Source organism: Candoia aspera, chromosome 3, assembly GCF_035149785.1.
Source record: "Candoia aspera isolate rCanAsp1 chromosome 3, rCanAsp1.hap2, whole genome shotgun sequence".
In the NCBI taxonomy this organism is placed as follows: domain Eukaryota; kingdom Metazoa; phylum Chordata; class Lepidosauria; order Squamata; family Boidae; genus Candoia; species Candoia aspera.
This window is the reverse complement of record NC_086155.1, coordinates 207,889,142-207,903,777: the sequence shown is the minus strand read 5'-3', so window position 1 is coordinate 207,903,777 and position 14,636 is coordinate 207,889,142. Positions and strand designations below refer to the sequence as shown.

General features: G+C 51.4%; 1 protein-coding gene across 1 annotated transcript in view; it reads right to left on the bottom strand.

The window, feature by feature from the left end:
• The window catches only part of ZC3H3 (zinc finger CCCH-type containing 3), a 204,060-nt gene extending 192,022 nt beyond the window's left edge, over nt 1-12,038 (bottom strand). Inside the window, exons 1-3 of the mRNA XM_063299746.1 lie at nt 11,967-12,038; nt 8,045-9,458; nt 7,017-7,186 (exon numbers count right to left, since the gene is read on the bottom strand). Coding sequence (XP_063155816.1) covers nt 7,017-7,186; nt 8,045-9,458; nt 11,967-12,015 — 1,633 coding nt within the window. The 5' untranslated portion in view covers nt 12,016-12,038. The remainder of the gene's footprint in view (nt 1-7,016; nt 7,187-8,044; nt 9,459-11,966) is intronic.
• Nucleotides 12,039-14,636: the final 2,598 nt, after the last annotated feature.

Here is a 14,636-nt window from a genome sequence, read left to right as displayed (position 1 = left end):
GCAAAAAGCACAGCTACTCTGCAGCCTTCCGGGTTATCGCTCTCCCCACATCTGTGACACCAAAGTAGCAGGGAAGAAAGCATCGAAACCACAGAAATGGCTTCAAGCAGAGGCTGGATATTTATCTGCTGGGGATGCATTACTTCAGATTTCTGAATTGAACAGGGAGCTAAAGGCCTAAATGTCCTCTTTCAGCTCTATTACTCTATGGCAGTGGTTCTCAACCGTGGCAACTTTAAGGTGGGTGGACTCCAACTCCCAGAATTCCCCAGCCAGCCAGCCAGGCTGGCTGGGGAATTCTGGAAGTTGGAGTCCACCCACCTTGAAGTTGCCAAAGTTGAGAACCACTGTTCTATGCCCATCTGCCATGGAAGAGGCCTTCTCCCCACCTCCCAGATTGCAGCCCCTCTCTTCCCCTAAAGAGGATTTCATTACTCAAGTCAGCATCAGCAGGTTTCCAAGCTAGTCAGAGGAAGCTGTGCTGCAACACTGCCTCTCTCACAGCCAGGCTACACATACTCCTGGGGGCTTCACCCCAGCACAAAGTCTGCAAGATCTTTACAAGGAATGGGGCTTCATTACTTCCGGACCGTAGTCTGATATTGGCTGCTGCTTTTAAGTCATGTAAATTGCAGTGACAGAAGGGGGCAAGGGGAATCAATGGAAACTAAGCTTACAAATATGCACAAGTGAAAATGCCATTTGAAAGTAAGTAATTTAAAATACTGAAGCCTGAAGGCAACATATTCTAGTGTTTGGGAATTACCGCTTTCTTTACAGAGAATACTGGGGGAGGGAGGAAGGGAAAGGGAAGAAGGAGGAGACAAAACACTTTTATTTGAGGGAGTTTCCTGGAAACTGCACTCTCCCAAAGCACTTCAACCTCTCTACCTCACCCAGAAATTGCTGGAGGAGCTCAAGACTGCGAAGGCTGGGGATCAGGGCCAAGAACTTTTGCAAAGCGCCAGCACAGGGCTCAAGCCTTGGCAGGATATGTTTCAGCATCTCCTCCCACTGAAGAGAGAGGAGAAGAAAAAGAAAGAAGGGGAGAGAGGGAGAGAGGAGAACATGACTTATGGCCCTTTCCAAAGGAGCTAGGAAAAAAATACCAAGGGACCAACATGTGGAAACACAGCTGCATTTCACACATGATAACTTCTTTCCCCCAAACTGGACTGCAAGGAGGACCCCAGCAAAGATGTCCAAACAATTTGGTTCGTCTTGCTGAGAACAGAATTCTCACAGAACTGGAGTGCCTGATGTGCTCAAGCTGAGGCTCTTCAACCTGCTGAAGAAACCAATATACCATAAAAAACATTATTTCTCCCTACTTTAAAAAATGCAGGGCTAATGAAGACCAGATGTGCATCCAAAGATCTCTAAGCTTCTCTCATCAAGCAAACATTTCCGAGGCCCTGGGGCCTCCCTCTTCATCCTGTCACAGGAGGGCCGGCAGCAACGGCTTTCCATTCATGCCACTCTGGCAATTCATTCACTCAGGACTGAAATTCTAAAACTGATCCCAGAAGATGGGAAACATCTTTGTAAGCAACCAGTTTGAAACTGAGCCTCGCTTTCAGACTAAACAAGACAACACACACAAAGACACGGCCTTCTACTGCCTAGAGTGGCCAACCACTGGCTGAGGCCCTTATCAAGTTAGGACACTGTCTCCGCAATCTCTGTATTTCTGTTCTCTTCTCCTCGGTGCGAGAAATACATGGAAACACGAAGCTGTAATTAAGCAAAGCTCTGCAATCCTTGCTTTACTACAGATCTGAAAACAGGGGCAGGAAAGGGAATCGTTCGGATACTGACAACGAATGTCACGGCCAGGAAATCAGAAGTGGGGCATGAGACGTGCAGCTGGGCTTCCGCACGAACTTCTGCTCCTGGTGGAACAGAGCAAACAGGGAATATTCCTGCTGGGATACATCTTTCATCTTAGCCTTAATTTAAAACAGATTGAAAGAAAGAAAAGTCCCTGCATAAAATAATAAGGAATCAGGAACAATCTGGCACAGAAAGCCATGACGACATCGTATGCCTTACAAATGACACAAACTGCATAATTTATTGATTGATTAAATCCAATGTCGAGGCTGCCCAACTCCTCAGTGACAATTAAAAGGGAGCAACGTATATCAAGGAAGAACACTGCCGACCAGAAGACCAATTCCTTAGCACAGAAGACCCAAAGCCATAAGGATGTGACAGCCAAGGCCTGGCCCCATCTCTCTCAGTCGACACTTGAACAATGACATCAGGATGCCTTTTGGGGAACGGGATACATTTACTATCTGTTTATTGCATTTGGGCCCTGCCCTAATCATTTGGCTTCTGACAGTTCCGCACAAGGTGCCCTCCAGGTGTGACGTGACTAAAATTTAGGCAACCAGGGAGTTATTGCTCCAACACATCTGAAGGCCTCTGGCTGGGAAGCGCCACAGACAGACCAACTGCAGAGATTTCTCTCTTTCGCCGACAGCTCTGGGCATTTTCATCTTTCTTCCCTTCAAGCAGGTCCTCTGCACCCTTATTTCTGAAACCGAACCTCACGAGCCTACAGCGCGATGTGATTAAAAAAAAATGTATGCGTGCTGCTGCACCATTATAATTCATCTGCACACATAACAGGGATTTAATAGCAGCCTAGACACAGAGCAATCTAGTTTATCTATGCAGTCCAGAGACAGGGGAGGAGAAAGAGATACACATTAAAATTACTGCTAATTCAGCATACACAAATACATACACATTCTTTGGCTATAATCCTGGCAAACTACACAGAACAGCCAAAACACCAGGCTAACGCAAAACCAACCTGGAAGATCCTCCTCCCAACTCATTCTTTGGCGCATGCTCATGGGCGCAGGCGCATACACCCCCAGCTACGTTGAGATTAGCAACCAGTGAGATGGTCTGCCGGCCAGCCCTGAAGGCAGCCAAAGGTACCTGAACGCGGACGCAGCACCTGGATGCCACAGTCCAGAGGCCATTGCCCACCGAGCCAGCAGGGAAGTTAGCAGGTTCGGCATTTGCCTGCCTCGCTCAAGGCGCACAGAGGGGAAAGGGAGCCCTCCCTGCACTGATAGCCGCCAATCAAGGGAACGGCTGGACCCTGGACTGCCCGCCGAGGGGCAGGATCCTGCGGCTCCTAGAAACTTCTACTGCCTTTTAACTATAACGCCATCCGCAGCCCACCTCCACGCATGAACGAAGCAGCGTGAGTCCTGCCTTGTGGGAGACATTACAAAGAAGGGACACACACAAACACACAGCACCTTTGTAATATTTTGCAATCCCCACAGGCAAAAAGAGACCGGCCGCACTGCTGAACAATGCAGTTTTGAATTCAATTAAAGTGATTATCTGTTGTGCCAAATAAATTGTGTACAGCATATATCCTGTAGCACTTTACACCTACAGGCTCATTATTTCCTAACTGTTTCCTCCTGTTTATGCGCTTTCAAATTAAATTGCTGATAATATGCGCCAAAATAAAAAATGAGTGCACCTTGTCCGAAGAAAATTGATTCTCCTTTCCTCCTGAAGCGGGCGATTGCCAGGTTTTATATACTCAGTTCCTGGCGATCATTAGTAATTCAATTTTCTTTTTATTAGCCCCCTTATCTGCTGAGCAATATAGTGGCAGAGCTGACCTCTTTCGCACGGGTAAATGTTTAAAATCTTTTCCCTGATTAATTTTGCCAGTTAAGGAAAAGAGGAGAAATGGCCCGGCTCTTAGCCATCACAATGAATATAGCTTAATGTTGATTGTGATGGAATTTCTAATGCCAAGGAAATTGATTGAACGCAGCAATTATGCCACTATACTAACTCAAGGGAAATGGGATAGTTTTCTCCTGGCCATAGTCTTTTGGTTATTTAAAACAATCCAATTTGCAAGGATAATTATATATTAGTGTTTTATCTGCCACTTGAAATGAACATGGGAGTTTTGATACTGGCCCAGCATTAGCAGGTTATTGCTGCAAATTACTTGGTATCTGCTTTCTTTCACATAAAGAGCGAATTGGGCAATCAATTACCAGAAAAAGGTGGGCGAGGGAAACAGAAGGGGCAAGACTGCCCTCTACAGGTCAGGGGGAGGAGTCACGTGAGCCTGGGCTGAATCAGGGTGACCGCAAGTCGAGAGTCAGCCCCTCTTGTGGGGCCGCCAGCTGCCCCGTCCTCTGGAGCAGCCCCCCAGTGAAGCAGGGGTGGCCGGGCCTGGAACGCGCTGCGCCCAGCAGCCTGCCCGCTGCTGCAGCTCGAGGGAGCAGAGAAGAAGCCATGTCCACATTATTTGCTGGGCCTCATTATGGAGCCCCCCAGGCCTCGCCCTGAACGCCCGAGCGCTGGGAGGCGGACGCCTGCAGGCGTCGGGAGCACAGGTGTGCAGAACAGAGAGGGAGTGTAATGGCATTGATTTTTAAGGGTGAAGGAAGGTTCATTAACCCTCTCTGCTTCTTTTCTTTCACACGGCTACTGCAGTTTCAGCACCAAGCAGGATGAAGCTCAGTATCAGCCAAGATTGATTTACTCACCGCGTCAGAATCCAATGCAAAATGGAACAGAGGCGCCAATGCACGGTGCTTTGAATCTCTGAAAGATTCCCTTTCAAAGCCAGGGCGCGTTCAGGTCTCAAGTAACGGCCCCGGAACAGCCCACCAGGGGCCGTGGAATTGCAACATGCGGTGTTGCTGATGGCACGGCGGGTCTTGTTTGTAAAGCTAGGCCCTTTTAAACCTCCCTCAAGTACATGCTAAAACTTGTGGATTGCTACCAACTATCTTCGGTGCTTAAGAGCAAGACCTCCAAACCTTGCATAAGCGGGTCAAAAGTTTTCAGGGTGACTGACAGGACTAGGACCTTTGTTGTGCGAAGGCCTCTGCCTCTGCCTCTAGGCCAGCATTCACAGCTCCCTGTCCAAAAAGATGGTACAGAAGTCTCAGACGACCCGGATTCTCTGCACTCGCTCGTCAGGCCACCATTTGTTACGCGTGAAATACTTTGGTACACCCCAACTATAATCAGCTGCTTGAGACTCTGCTAATAAAATAAGGGGCAAAAGGGTCTTAATCTTATTTACCTTTTGGGCAGAGATCAGGTTGGCTATCTGGTGGCTCTGCGTGCAAGGCTGCTTGCTTTTTTCTTTTTTTTTAATAAAATTGTAATTTTAGAAGATTGCCAGCTATTCACACAAAAGTTATGCTGGTGGGGCAATATTGCAAAGTATCTCTTGCTAATGACACGGGTTTTGCTCTGATTTCAGTTGACTCCGATGCGCTCGACTTCCACTGTTGCGAGGCAGACTTTCCGTACTTTGTGCACTCCAGACGGGCTGCGCCTCAAGTAACACACTACCCCAGATCACACGTGGCTACTGAGTGGAGACAGTGGCCGCTCGTATTGAACAGAAGGGGCGGGGCACCTATCCGGAAAAGGCAAACTAAGTTCTCTTCTCAATGTCTGTTGCACAAAACCAGACTGCGCAAGAGACCGTGCTCCTCTTGGCCGGTGTTGCATCATTAGTGTTTTGCCATCGTATGCGTCCTAGCCTATTAAGACATTTTGGATGTATTGGCCAGGCAGTGTAAGGTCATGGGTGTGGCTCTCCCTACTCAGCTGGTCACAGAAAAGTCAGGAGAGGCGACACGGTCCCCATGTGAAGGTGGGTTCTCTTGCAGCTGGGTGTGCTTGTGCTTTTGGGGAGGACACGTGCTTCACAGAGACCAAGGAGGCTTTTCTGTCCCGCATCCTGTGTAACCATCTGGGCTGGCTTCTCCAAACGTGCCCTCAAACTCTACTGGGAGATCCTTCCTTAGTTACAAGAAGGCACAGCAGCGAAGCCAACCAACATCTCCCCAAACAAGAATATACATGCCGGAACAAGTCGCACCTACTAGATGTAGGTCACGTACATGAACTATTTTGCCTGGAACAGCACAAAATATTTTTGTGTTATAAAAGAAGATACAAACATGAAAAGCAGAAATACAGGGCTTTGAGCTGTTTTAGTGGGATGTGAGCGTGGTAAGCTGAATATTCGACAATCAGCCACTCCCCCCTCCCCATTTAAAGACAAAAACCCTACAGAAGATTAGTTTCCCGCAATTCTGTTTACGAGGAACTCGGATCTACCCACAGGGCATAAGCCAGATAAAGAGCCAACAGAGCAACTGTAAGCACGCCCTTCTTTGAAGCACAAGACCCCAGATCTTCAAACAGCTTTCTGAAATGCTCCACGTTTCGAAAGCTACGAATGCCAAAAATGGCACTCTGAGACGGGGCGCAGATGCAGAGCAAGGGCCTTCACTGCATCTACATAAACCCTCAGCATGGGTAAGAGTCACCATTTTTATTTCACATGTGCTCCAACAAACTCAAGGAACGAACATGCTCCCTCCCATTCTCCATCTTCAAAGGAAAGGCCGATGTGGTGAAGGAAGCCCAGGCAACTGAGCCAAGGAGTTGCATCCCGTGAGTTTATAGCCAGTCTCAGGTTTTAGACAGGGAGTGAGCAACCTGCGGGCCACAGGCTACATACGCCACCCCTGTCTGTAATCTGCCAACCCCCAAATTTGCACTGCCAAAATTGGTGAAAATTGGGTAATTTTCAACAGCTTGATTTTGAATAAAAATCACAGGGGTTTTTGGAAGTGGGAGGCCACCCACTCCCATACCCACCCTTGAAACACTAAAAAGGGGCCCTGGCAACACCTGGGACCCACAGCCTTTCCGGTGGCATCACCCGCGGCCCTCCGGGCGGTGAGAGAAGAGCCGCTCACCCGTCCCGATCGTTCTGCTTCAGCGGCTCTCAGACACGCACAGCTCCCCAGAACCAACGCTCGGATCAGAACAAAGGTAGCCAGCCCAGGAGTTCTGCAGCAGGCTGCCCCTTGCCCTGTGGCAGGCTCGCCAGGCCATCATTTGCTCTCCTACCGCAGAGGGCGGCACGTCAAACTCCCCCGGTCCCCCTCCAAGTAAGCCCAATTTAAAACATCCCCTACCTTCCTTGGCCAAGACGGGAACTCGAGAGGCTGGCAGCCGGCGCAGTCTGTGTTTGCCAATCTGCACGAGGCCTTTCGTCGCCGTTCTTCGGGTGGGGGGGGAGGGCCTTCCCCGCAGGGAGTTCCGTTTCCTGAGGCAATAGCGGCTTTTCAGGAGCACAGCAGGCAAGCTGGAAGGACAGGCAAAGCCCTCGTCAGAACCCTTCCCTGCAAGACCCCTCAGGCACCAGCTCATTTGCAAGGACACAGCGTGGAAGAGATGCCACAAGCAGTCTCGTGTGCGCAAGGCAGACGACAGAGGCAAAGGACCGCCCGTTCCCAGGTGAAAACACCGGCACAGCGTGAAACCACCGAGGCAGGGTCTTCCCCTGGACACGCTTCTTCTCTGAACACTGCCTCCACTGCGGGGAAGCCCTCAGACGTGCACTCCCGTCTCCCCCGTCTGAAGGTCCTCCAGATGTCTGGACTAGGAAACCCAGAATTCTCCATTCAGCATGTTGAAATTTGCATGCCTGGGGAATCCACGGTTTGGGGAGTTAAGTAATCCTATGCCTATATTCCAAAACCGGGTGGGCCCAACTGAACTCTACCTGCAGAGAATAGTCTCCAAGCCGCAGGCTTCTGGACGGGGAAAATCAAAGGTCCCCCTCAAAACCGGCACATCCCAAAACACCAGAGTGGCTCTTCAAGCTACATGAGCTGACTTGACCTTCACGATCTTCATTAAACTGCACTGTTTTTCAGTGAATCAGTCTCCCCCAATTCACTGGAAGACACAATAGGCACCGATTCCCACGATCTCTGGCCAGCAGGGCTCACCTCTGCTGAGGTCCCACCGTGGCACTGCCTGAACCCTCCTCCCCAGCCACCAAGGCAAGGCCAGTTTTGCAGCAGGAGAAAGGGGTAATTCTGCTTCATGGAATGTATGACTCATAACCAGTTTCATAACCAGGGTGAGAAACCGAACTAAAAAAAAAAAAGAAAATTATTGGAACAAGGGTGCCCTCTTAGCAGGATCAGTAACTTACCAGGAACTTCCCTTTCTCTTAATGATTTTACTCCAGCTCCTCAGTTTGTAATTAAAAAAGCCGGTATTTCCAAAGAACGGTCTTGGGTTGCCCTGACCAAGGCGACCATGTCCAAGAGGGACACGCCTCAGAGCCTGGAGGGACGTGCTGGCAGCCGCGCAGGGGGGACCTCCAGGCCCAGTGCATTCCTTGCGCTGCCACGTGAACACCGAGGCGGATGTAGGAGGAGCAGGCCTCAGACCAGCTGCTTTCCACTTGTACTGGCTGGAGGAAACTGCCAGCTTTGAATGTGGGCTGGATTTCTTTGGTTTTGCACCCAAATCTAGATTTGCTCCCCTTGATTGTAACTTGGGGGCTGCTGCTGCACAGACAGCAAACTTGGGTGTGATTTCAGAGGCCCTGGAAACACCCCACCTCTTAACGCTTTGGGGAGATTTGCTGGGATTTGCCACCCACGTGTAGTTTGCTTTCTTGAACAGGGAAGATTTGACAGAGGCTGGCAGGGAAGAAGACTTCTGGACCAAAGATATGGAGGGCTTGTCTTGGGGAAGATTCGTCTCAGCACTTGAAGACGCTTCCCCGGCAGAATGAGCACAGCCAGCAGACAGATCCACAACTCCTGTGGGGCTGAGCTTGCCTGCCCCTGCAGGGTGGTGCTGTGAACCATACAGGTATGAAACCTGGGATCCTGGTTTCTTCCGGACCGGGAGAGAACCTGTTCCACGTTCAGGCAAGGCCAGAGGCTGCTGAGGCTCAGATTTCAATGCAACGGCACCCTCACTAGCAGTCCTGCATAAGTTGGGGATCAGTGCTTTTCCAGCCACAGGCTTCTTCTGACCCCCTGCAGGTGGGCCATTTCCACCGCTAGCAACAGTTTTGCAGTGGGGTAAGTGGGGCCAGGCAGAAGCACGTAACTCCTTGTTCTGTTCTGAGCCAGCATTTAAAGGCCAAGTCGCCGTTTGCACACTCCCTCTAGAAGCTGAAGGTCCCTCTCCTGCTCCTGAAGAGCCCTGCTGGAATCCTGGGCCAGCAGCATCCCCTGCCTTGGAGCCAGCTTGCACCCCAGCATTTGCCACTGCACGAGAGACTGCAGTTGTTTCCGGAGGCATTGGCTGTGGCTCGGGACCCTCGCTACTGGCCTGGCTCTGCGTCATCCAAGAAGCACCAGCAGAAGTGCTGCTTGCGGAAGGAAGGGCTGGTCTAGGTGGTATGTTGACAAGCGAGTATTTCTTTCTCCAGGCAGGTGTACTGCCCTGGCAAGGCAGGAAATCTCTGGAGGGTTGCGGACCATATCGAGCACTGAAGGCAGCTTGGTTGTGAAAGGCAGGAAGTTTGGGGTTCCTCCACCTGGATAGTGAAGCAGGCGGGGGAACTGGTGCATTCCCATGGGCATTTTTATGATCATTGATGAGACCTAAAAGGAGAGAGGGAAAGGTGTTGTTAGCTACGTCTTCAAACTTTCAGGTAACAGTAGCCAGTAACTTAAAAGCATGACTGTTTTTCCCTTCCCCATATCCTTGAGTGTGTGTTTATTGGCGATGGGTGCACTCCAGGAAGATCTGAAGGAGTATGTTGGCGACAAATCATCACGGAGAAAATCTATTTATGTGGCTGCTAGGAGTGGACGCTGACTTGATGGCACGTAATCAACCAAGTCTGAAGACAGAGGCTGCCCTACTACTGACAAAAGAGCAGGACACTCTTAAGTATATATGTACCTGGCACAGATCTCTTGGGTGTCCACATTTCATATTTCTGCAGAACCCAAATCAATTTATTAAAAATCATCAAAGGCCTGATTAAAAAATTTTATTCCGAAACAGCGATAAACAGGCTAAACTGCAATCAAGTCACCAACTTTAGGCAGGTTGAACTCTGGTTTCCATAAACTGGCCTCTTTCAAAAAGACGGATCTCCGGAAGAGAGAAACTCCACTTTTGGCAAGAAATGGAACTTTGTTGCGGCCTCTCAAAATACCACAGAGCCATAGAAACTAATTTAACGGCAACCCTCAAAAGCCCCCCTTCCCCCAAGGTACAGCCAAGGAGGAGAAAAGCGCAACCTTTGGTGAGCTTCCCAAAAATGGCCTTTCTCAGAGGTCTGCAGACCTTTAAAACCTGGTCCAGTTGGGACAGTGGTGTGATTTTAGTGCTACATCAGGACGTGTTCCCTAGACAAATTCTGCAAAACCACTTCCTTAAGCCACAACCTGGTTCCAGGGTTCCCTCACCTATCTGCTGGAGCATCCTAGGGCTGTCCAATGCTACACCGTTGGATAAATTTCTTTATCACTCTACGGGTGATTTCATCCAACAAGGAAGGAGTTGTGCGTGGGGGGGGGGGGTATTGCTTGCTTAAGCGCCATCAAGCCAGTGTCGACTCTCGGCGACCACATAGACAGATCTTCTCCGTGATGATCTGTCGCTAACTTGGTCCTTCAGGACTTCCCACAGCGCACCCACGGCCACTAACTGAGTCCCTCCCTCTTGCTGCTGGCCGTCCTCTCCTTCCCTTTCCTTCTGCCTTTCCCAGCATCAGAGCCTTCTCCAGAGAGCTGGGTCTTCGCCTCAGGTGTCTGAAGTAAGATTACGTGAGCCAAGTCGTTTGTTCCTTGAGTGAGAACTCTGGATTGACAAGAATAGTGGTGTCAGGCCCAGCCCAAGAACTTCAGAGAATCAGTGCAGCCAAACTCCAGTTCTTTATTTGCTCAGACCGTATAGACAGAACCTTGCCAGACTGAAGCTGCTCTACCTAACCTGAGGGGAAATAACCTGGGAAGGCTCTAGGGCGGGGCTATCCTGAAGCTCTTCGTCTTCCCACATTCCATCTCTGGACGGTGTCTTCTCTTCCTTTCTCCCCTTCTTGGAATGTGCTCCCTCCTTCCTGAGAACCAGAAGCATCACGAATGGGTAACCTCTCCTAAATAAATTGCCCCTGGCCCTGAAAATTACAACCCCCGCAGACCACTGAATATGTGGTAGAAAGAGTACCCATCAAACACATCAGAACCACTGGAGGGGATCCCAGCAATTGCTCTTCTATATTTATTGACCCAGGGGGTCTCTGGATCCCAAGCCTCAGAAGCCGAGAGCCCAGAGTAAAGGCTCCAGGAGCATCTCTCTGGGGGTAAATAGGTTGAAAGCCAGCTCGGAACAGCAATTCAGGCACCAGGCTAGAAGCCAGGAGGCCGCGAGCGCCAGTCTGACAAAGCCAGCTGGGTGACCCTGGGCCAGTCCCTCTCTCTCACCCCAGAGAGGAGGCGGCCAGGGCAAACGACTTCTGTGAATCCTGCCAGGAAAACTGCAGAGACGAGTCCAGGCAGTCACCAGGAATTAACGCTGACTCAAAGGCAGCAAGATATAGTTACCTACGGTATCTGGGTCACAAACATTCTGAACCTGAGTACAAGTCCTGTACAGTTGAGAAGAGAGTTGGCACCCAGGGCAAAGACAACACACTAGCGGAGGCCTCTCTGTTTTTAACGAGAGACGCTGCAACACGCGGCCTCGTTTCCGTAGAACTGTGGCGTTGGAAGGCACCTCAGAGGTCATCCAGTCCGACCTCCTGCACACCGAACCCCGCCAGGGACGGGGAGGGACCCGGCCCCGGCCCCGCTGACTGACAGCCCGAGAGCGGCTCCATCGGCCCCTTTGAAGGGTCATCGCGCGGGCCTGGAAGACGGGCGGCTCCGGCCGGGTCCCCGTGGGCCCCGCTGACCGACCCTTCCGCGAGGGCCGCGCTGAGGTCCCCAGCCCTCGGCCTCCTTGGGCATTTGCCGGTCCGGGCCGACGGGGGAGGCCGGCCTGCCCGCCCCCCGGCTTCCCTCTCGGTCCCTCAGCGCCGCCGCCCGGCTCGGCCTCGCCTCCCACCGCCGGACTACAGCTCCCATCACCCCCAGCGCGCCCCCCCCGCCGGCGCCCACCTTGGAGCAAGCGGATCTGCCGCCTCAGCCGCTCCTGCTCCTGCTCCATCCGCGACTCCAACGGCCGCCGGCGCCCCTGCGACGTCATCGCCGCGCGCCGGCCCTGCCGCGCGTCACAGCCCTTAGAGGGAGGGGACGAGCGAGGGCGGCTTCAACCCTCCCCTTCTGGCTCATTTCGACGCCGCCTCTGCGGGGAAGGGGGCCTCCTCCATCTCGGGCTCTCCGGATGCGCGGGGACGCAGCCCCGCAGTGGATAGGCTGCGGCTCCCATAATCCCCATCCGGGGGCATTCCCGGCGTGCAGAAACGCCCAGACTTGCAGCGGGAGGGATTGAAGGACCCAGCAACGTGCGTGGGGCTTGTTCTGCCGCTCCGTGGTAGAGTGCCTCTGGATAGGGAGGCTCCATGGGGCCACACTCCAGCCGCCAGTCCGGCATCGTTTTCTCAGGGCCAGGATGGCTTTCAGGATGGAAATTAAGGGAGTTAAGCCCACCCGGAGCAACAGCAATGACTGTCATTCGAACAAAACTCCCAACATAAACAAACAAACAAACAAACAAACATGCATTCACTCGATGGGCTTCTGCTCCGTTTCTCCTTTGGATGCATTTCCTTACATTCACCTATTTTGACACGGGCCTTCTTCGGCCTCCCTGCTGTCCTTTCTAATACAAGTAAAATCGATCGTCCTCTTTCAGTTTGTCTCCCTCTGCCAGTGGTTGGGTCTGGGAAACATCTGCCCCCGGGTGAGAAGCAGCGGCCGCTTTCCGCCCAGACACTCGCACGCGCGCACCTGCCGGGACGGCTCCGACGCTCGCTTTCCGCGAGGCGCGCTGTGCCGCGGGAGGGGGCACCGTTTGCAAAAGCGAGCGGAGTCTTTTAGCACCGGCGCGGTGTACGAGAACAGCCCCGGGGGAGCATAGCGCGCGTTGCGAAAATTAAACTCTTCCAGCTCCAGAGAAGCCGCGCGTTAAGCCTCCTAATGAATTCAGCCTCACTCTGGCGCTAGGACCCAATTAATTCACTGACACGTTTGAAACCGGAGCCGGCCCGCAGGGGGGTGCTTGGTGGTTTAGGAGAAATTGCTGAGGAGAGCGGAACTGCGCAGCTCTGCGAGAGCTGAGCCAGCGGATTGTACAAACCTGGAAAGGGCGGGCGGCGAGGAAGACAGCGGGTGAGAAGCATCAGCTTGTCAGCTGTAAAATGCAAAATGCACCCAGAGTAACTTCTTCGGAAGACAATTTGCAAATGGTTTTCCAGAAGGCATCCCAGTAATACCTGCACAGGAGTTTTGCTCCCACCTGAAACACTCTGCCTCTGTGGAAAATCTATGTATTGATAAAAGCATTGCTGAAAAGACCCTTCTTGACTGATCTTGAAGAAGCTAAGCAGGATTGAGCCTGGTTTGAATTTGGATGGGAGACCACCAGGAGATCCCAAGCTCTGACCTGGACTAGGAAATTGAAGTGCTATCCCAGAAGACGTCAGGGGCAAACTGCTCCCGTAAGGTCACCAGGGGCCAACCTTTACTGAAGAAGACTTGATTTCCACGCAAAGCTCAGCTCTGGGTGGGACGTGACGTCTATGAGACGGTACCTTCAACATGAAGTCACTATCAGACGGACCAGTGTGTCACTGGAAGGGCAGAAGACATCAAGCTTGACTGTAACTCTCTGTAACTGCTTGACCCTCCCAGGAAAACTTCCTCGAAGCATCACGAAATGCCATCATTCTGGGGGGAGCCATGTGGCTTCCTAGCTCTTTGGGCAAAGGTGCTTTGGGCTCCCAAATTCCTGGGGAGCCTGGGACTTGGGAAACAAGGATGTGGGGATGCATTTCAGCATCTGTAATCTTAACTCAGTGCATACCCTGATTCTTGATGAGGATGGGTGTCTGTGTCCTGCTTGGCAGAGGACAGTCCTACCTGGCTTCCTTCTACAGGATGACTCACCAGCCAGTCTGTGTTTCTTCAAAACTAGATCACCCAAAACCCCAAGGTGCAAACAGAAGGATCTCGGGGCTGCCCGTCAGCAGCTGTCCAGCCCACCAGATAGATCAGACCAGGAACAGAAAGGCTAAAACTACTTTTTTGGAGATGGGCTAGAATAGAGTAACAGAATCTTCCAAGTCCGATTGTGTTGCACCTCCTTTCCTCCCCTTCTTATACCCACGTGAATTAGGGAGGTGTCTGCCTGAGCGCTTCCACATATTATCTGTCTGTTGTTGCAGATTTAAAATATATTTTCCCCTTGTCTCTTTGATAACATATCTCACCTATCTCCATCAGGGTCATCTTCCATACTCTCTACAGCAGTGTTTCTCAGCCTTGCCAACTTTAAGCCGTGTGGACTTCAGCACAGCAAGGCTGGCTGGGGAATCCTGGGAGTTGAAGTCCGCACGGCTTGAAGTTGCCAAGGCTGAGATGCACTGCTCTACAGCATCTGGACTGGGAACAGAGCCAGCCAACCAGGCCTCCGAATCTCAATCTGTCCAGGAGATCTTTTGTATTTTTATTTAGTTAGTTATTTAGTTAATGCATTTATATGGCCACCCAACTCAGTGCAACTGGGTGGTGTACAACAAAAGAGCAGCAATAGAGGGGAAAAAATAACAGTACAATAAAAAAAATGTATAAAATGGCAGCCAAAAATGTATAAACAACTATAAGGAG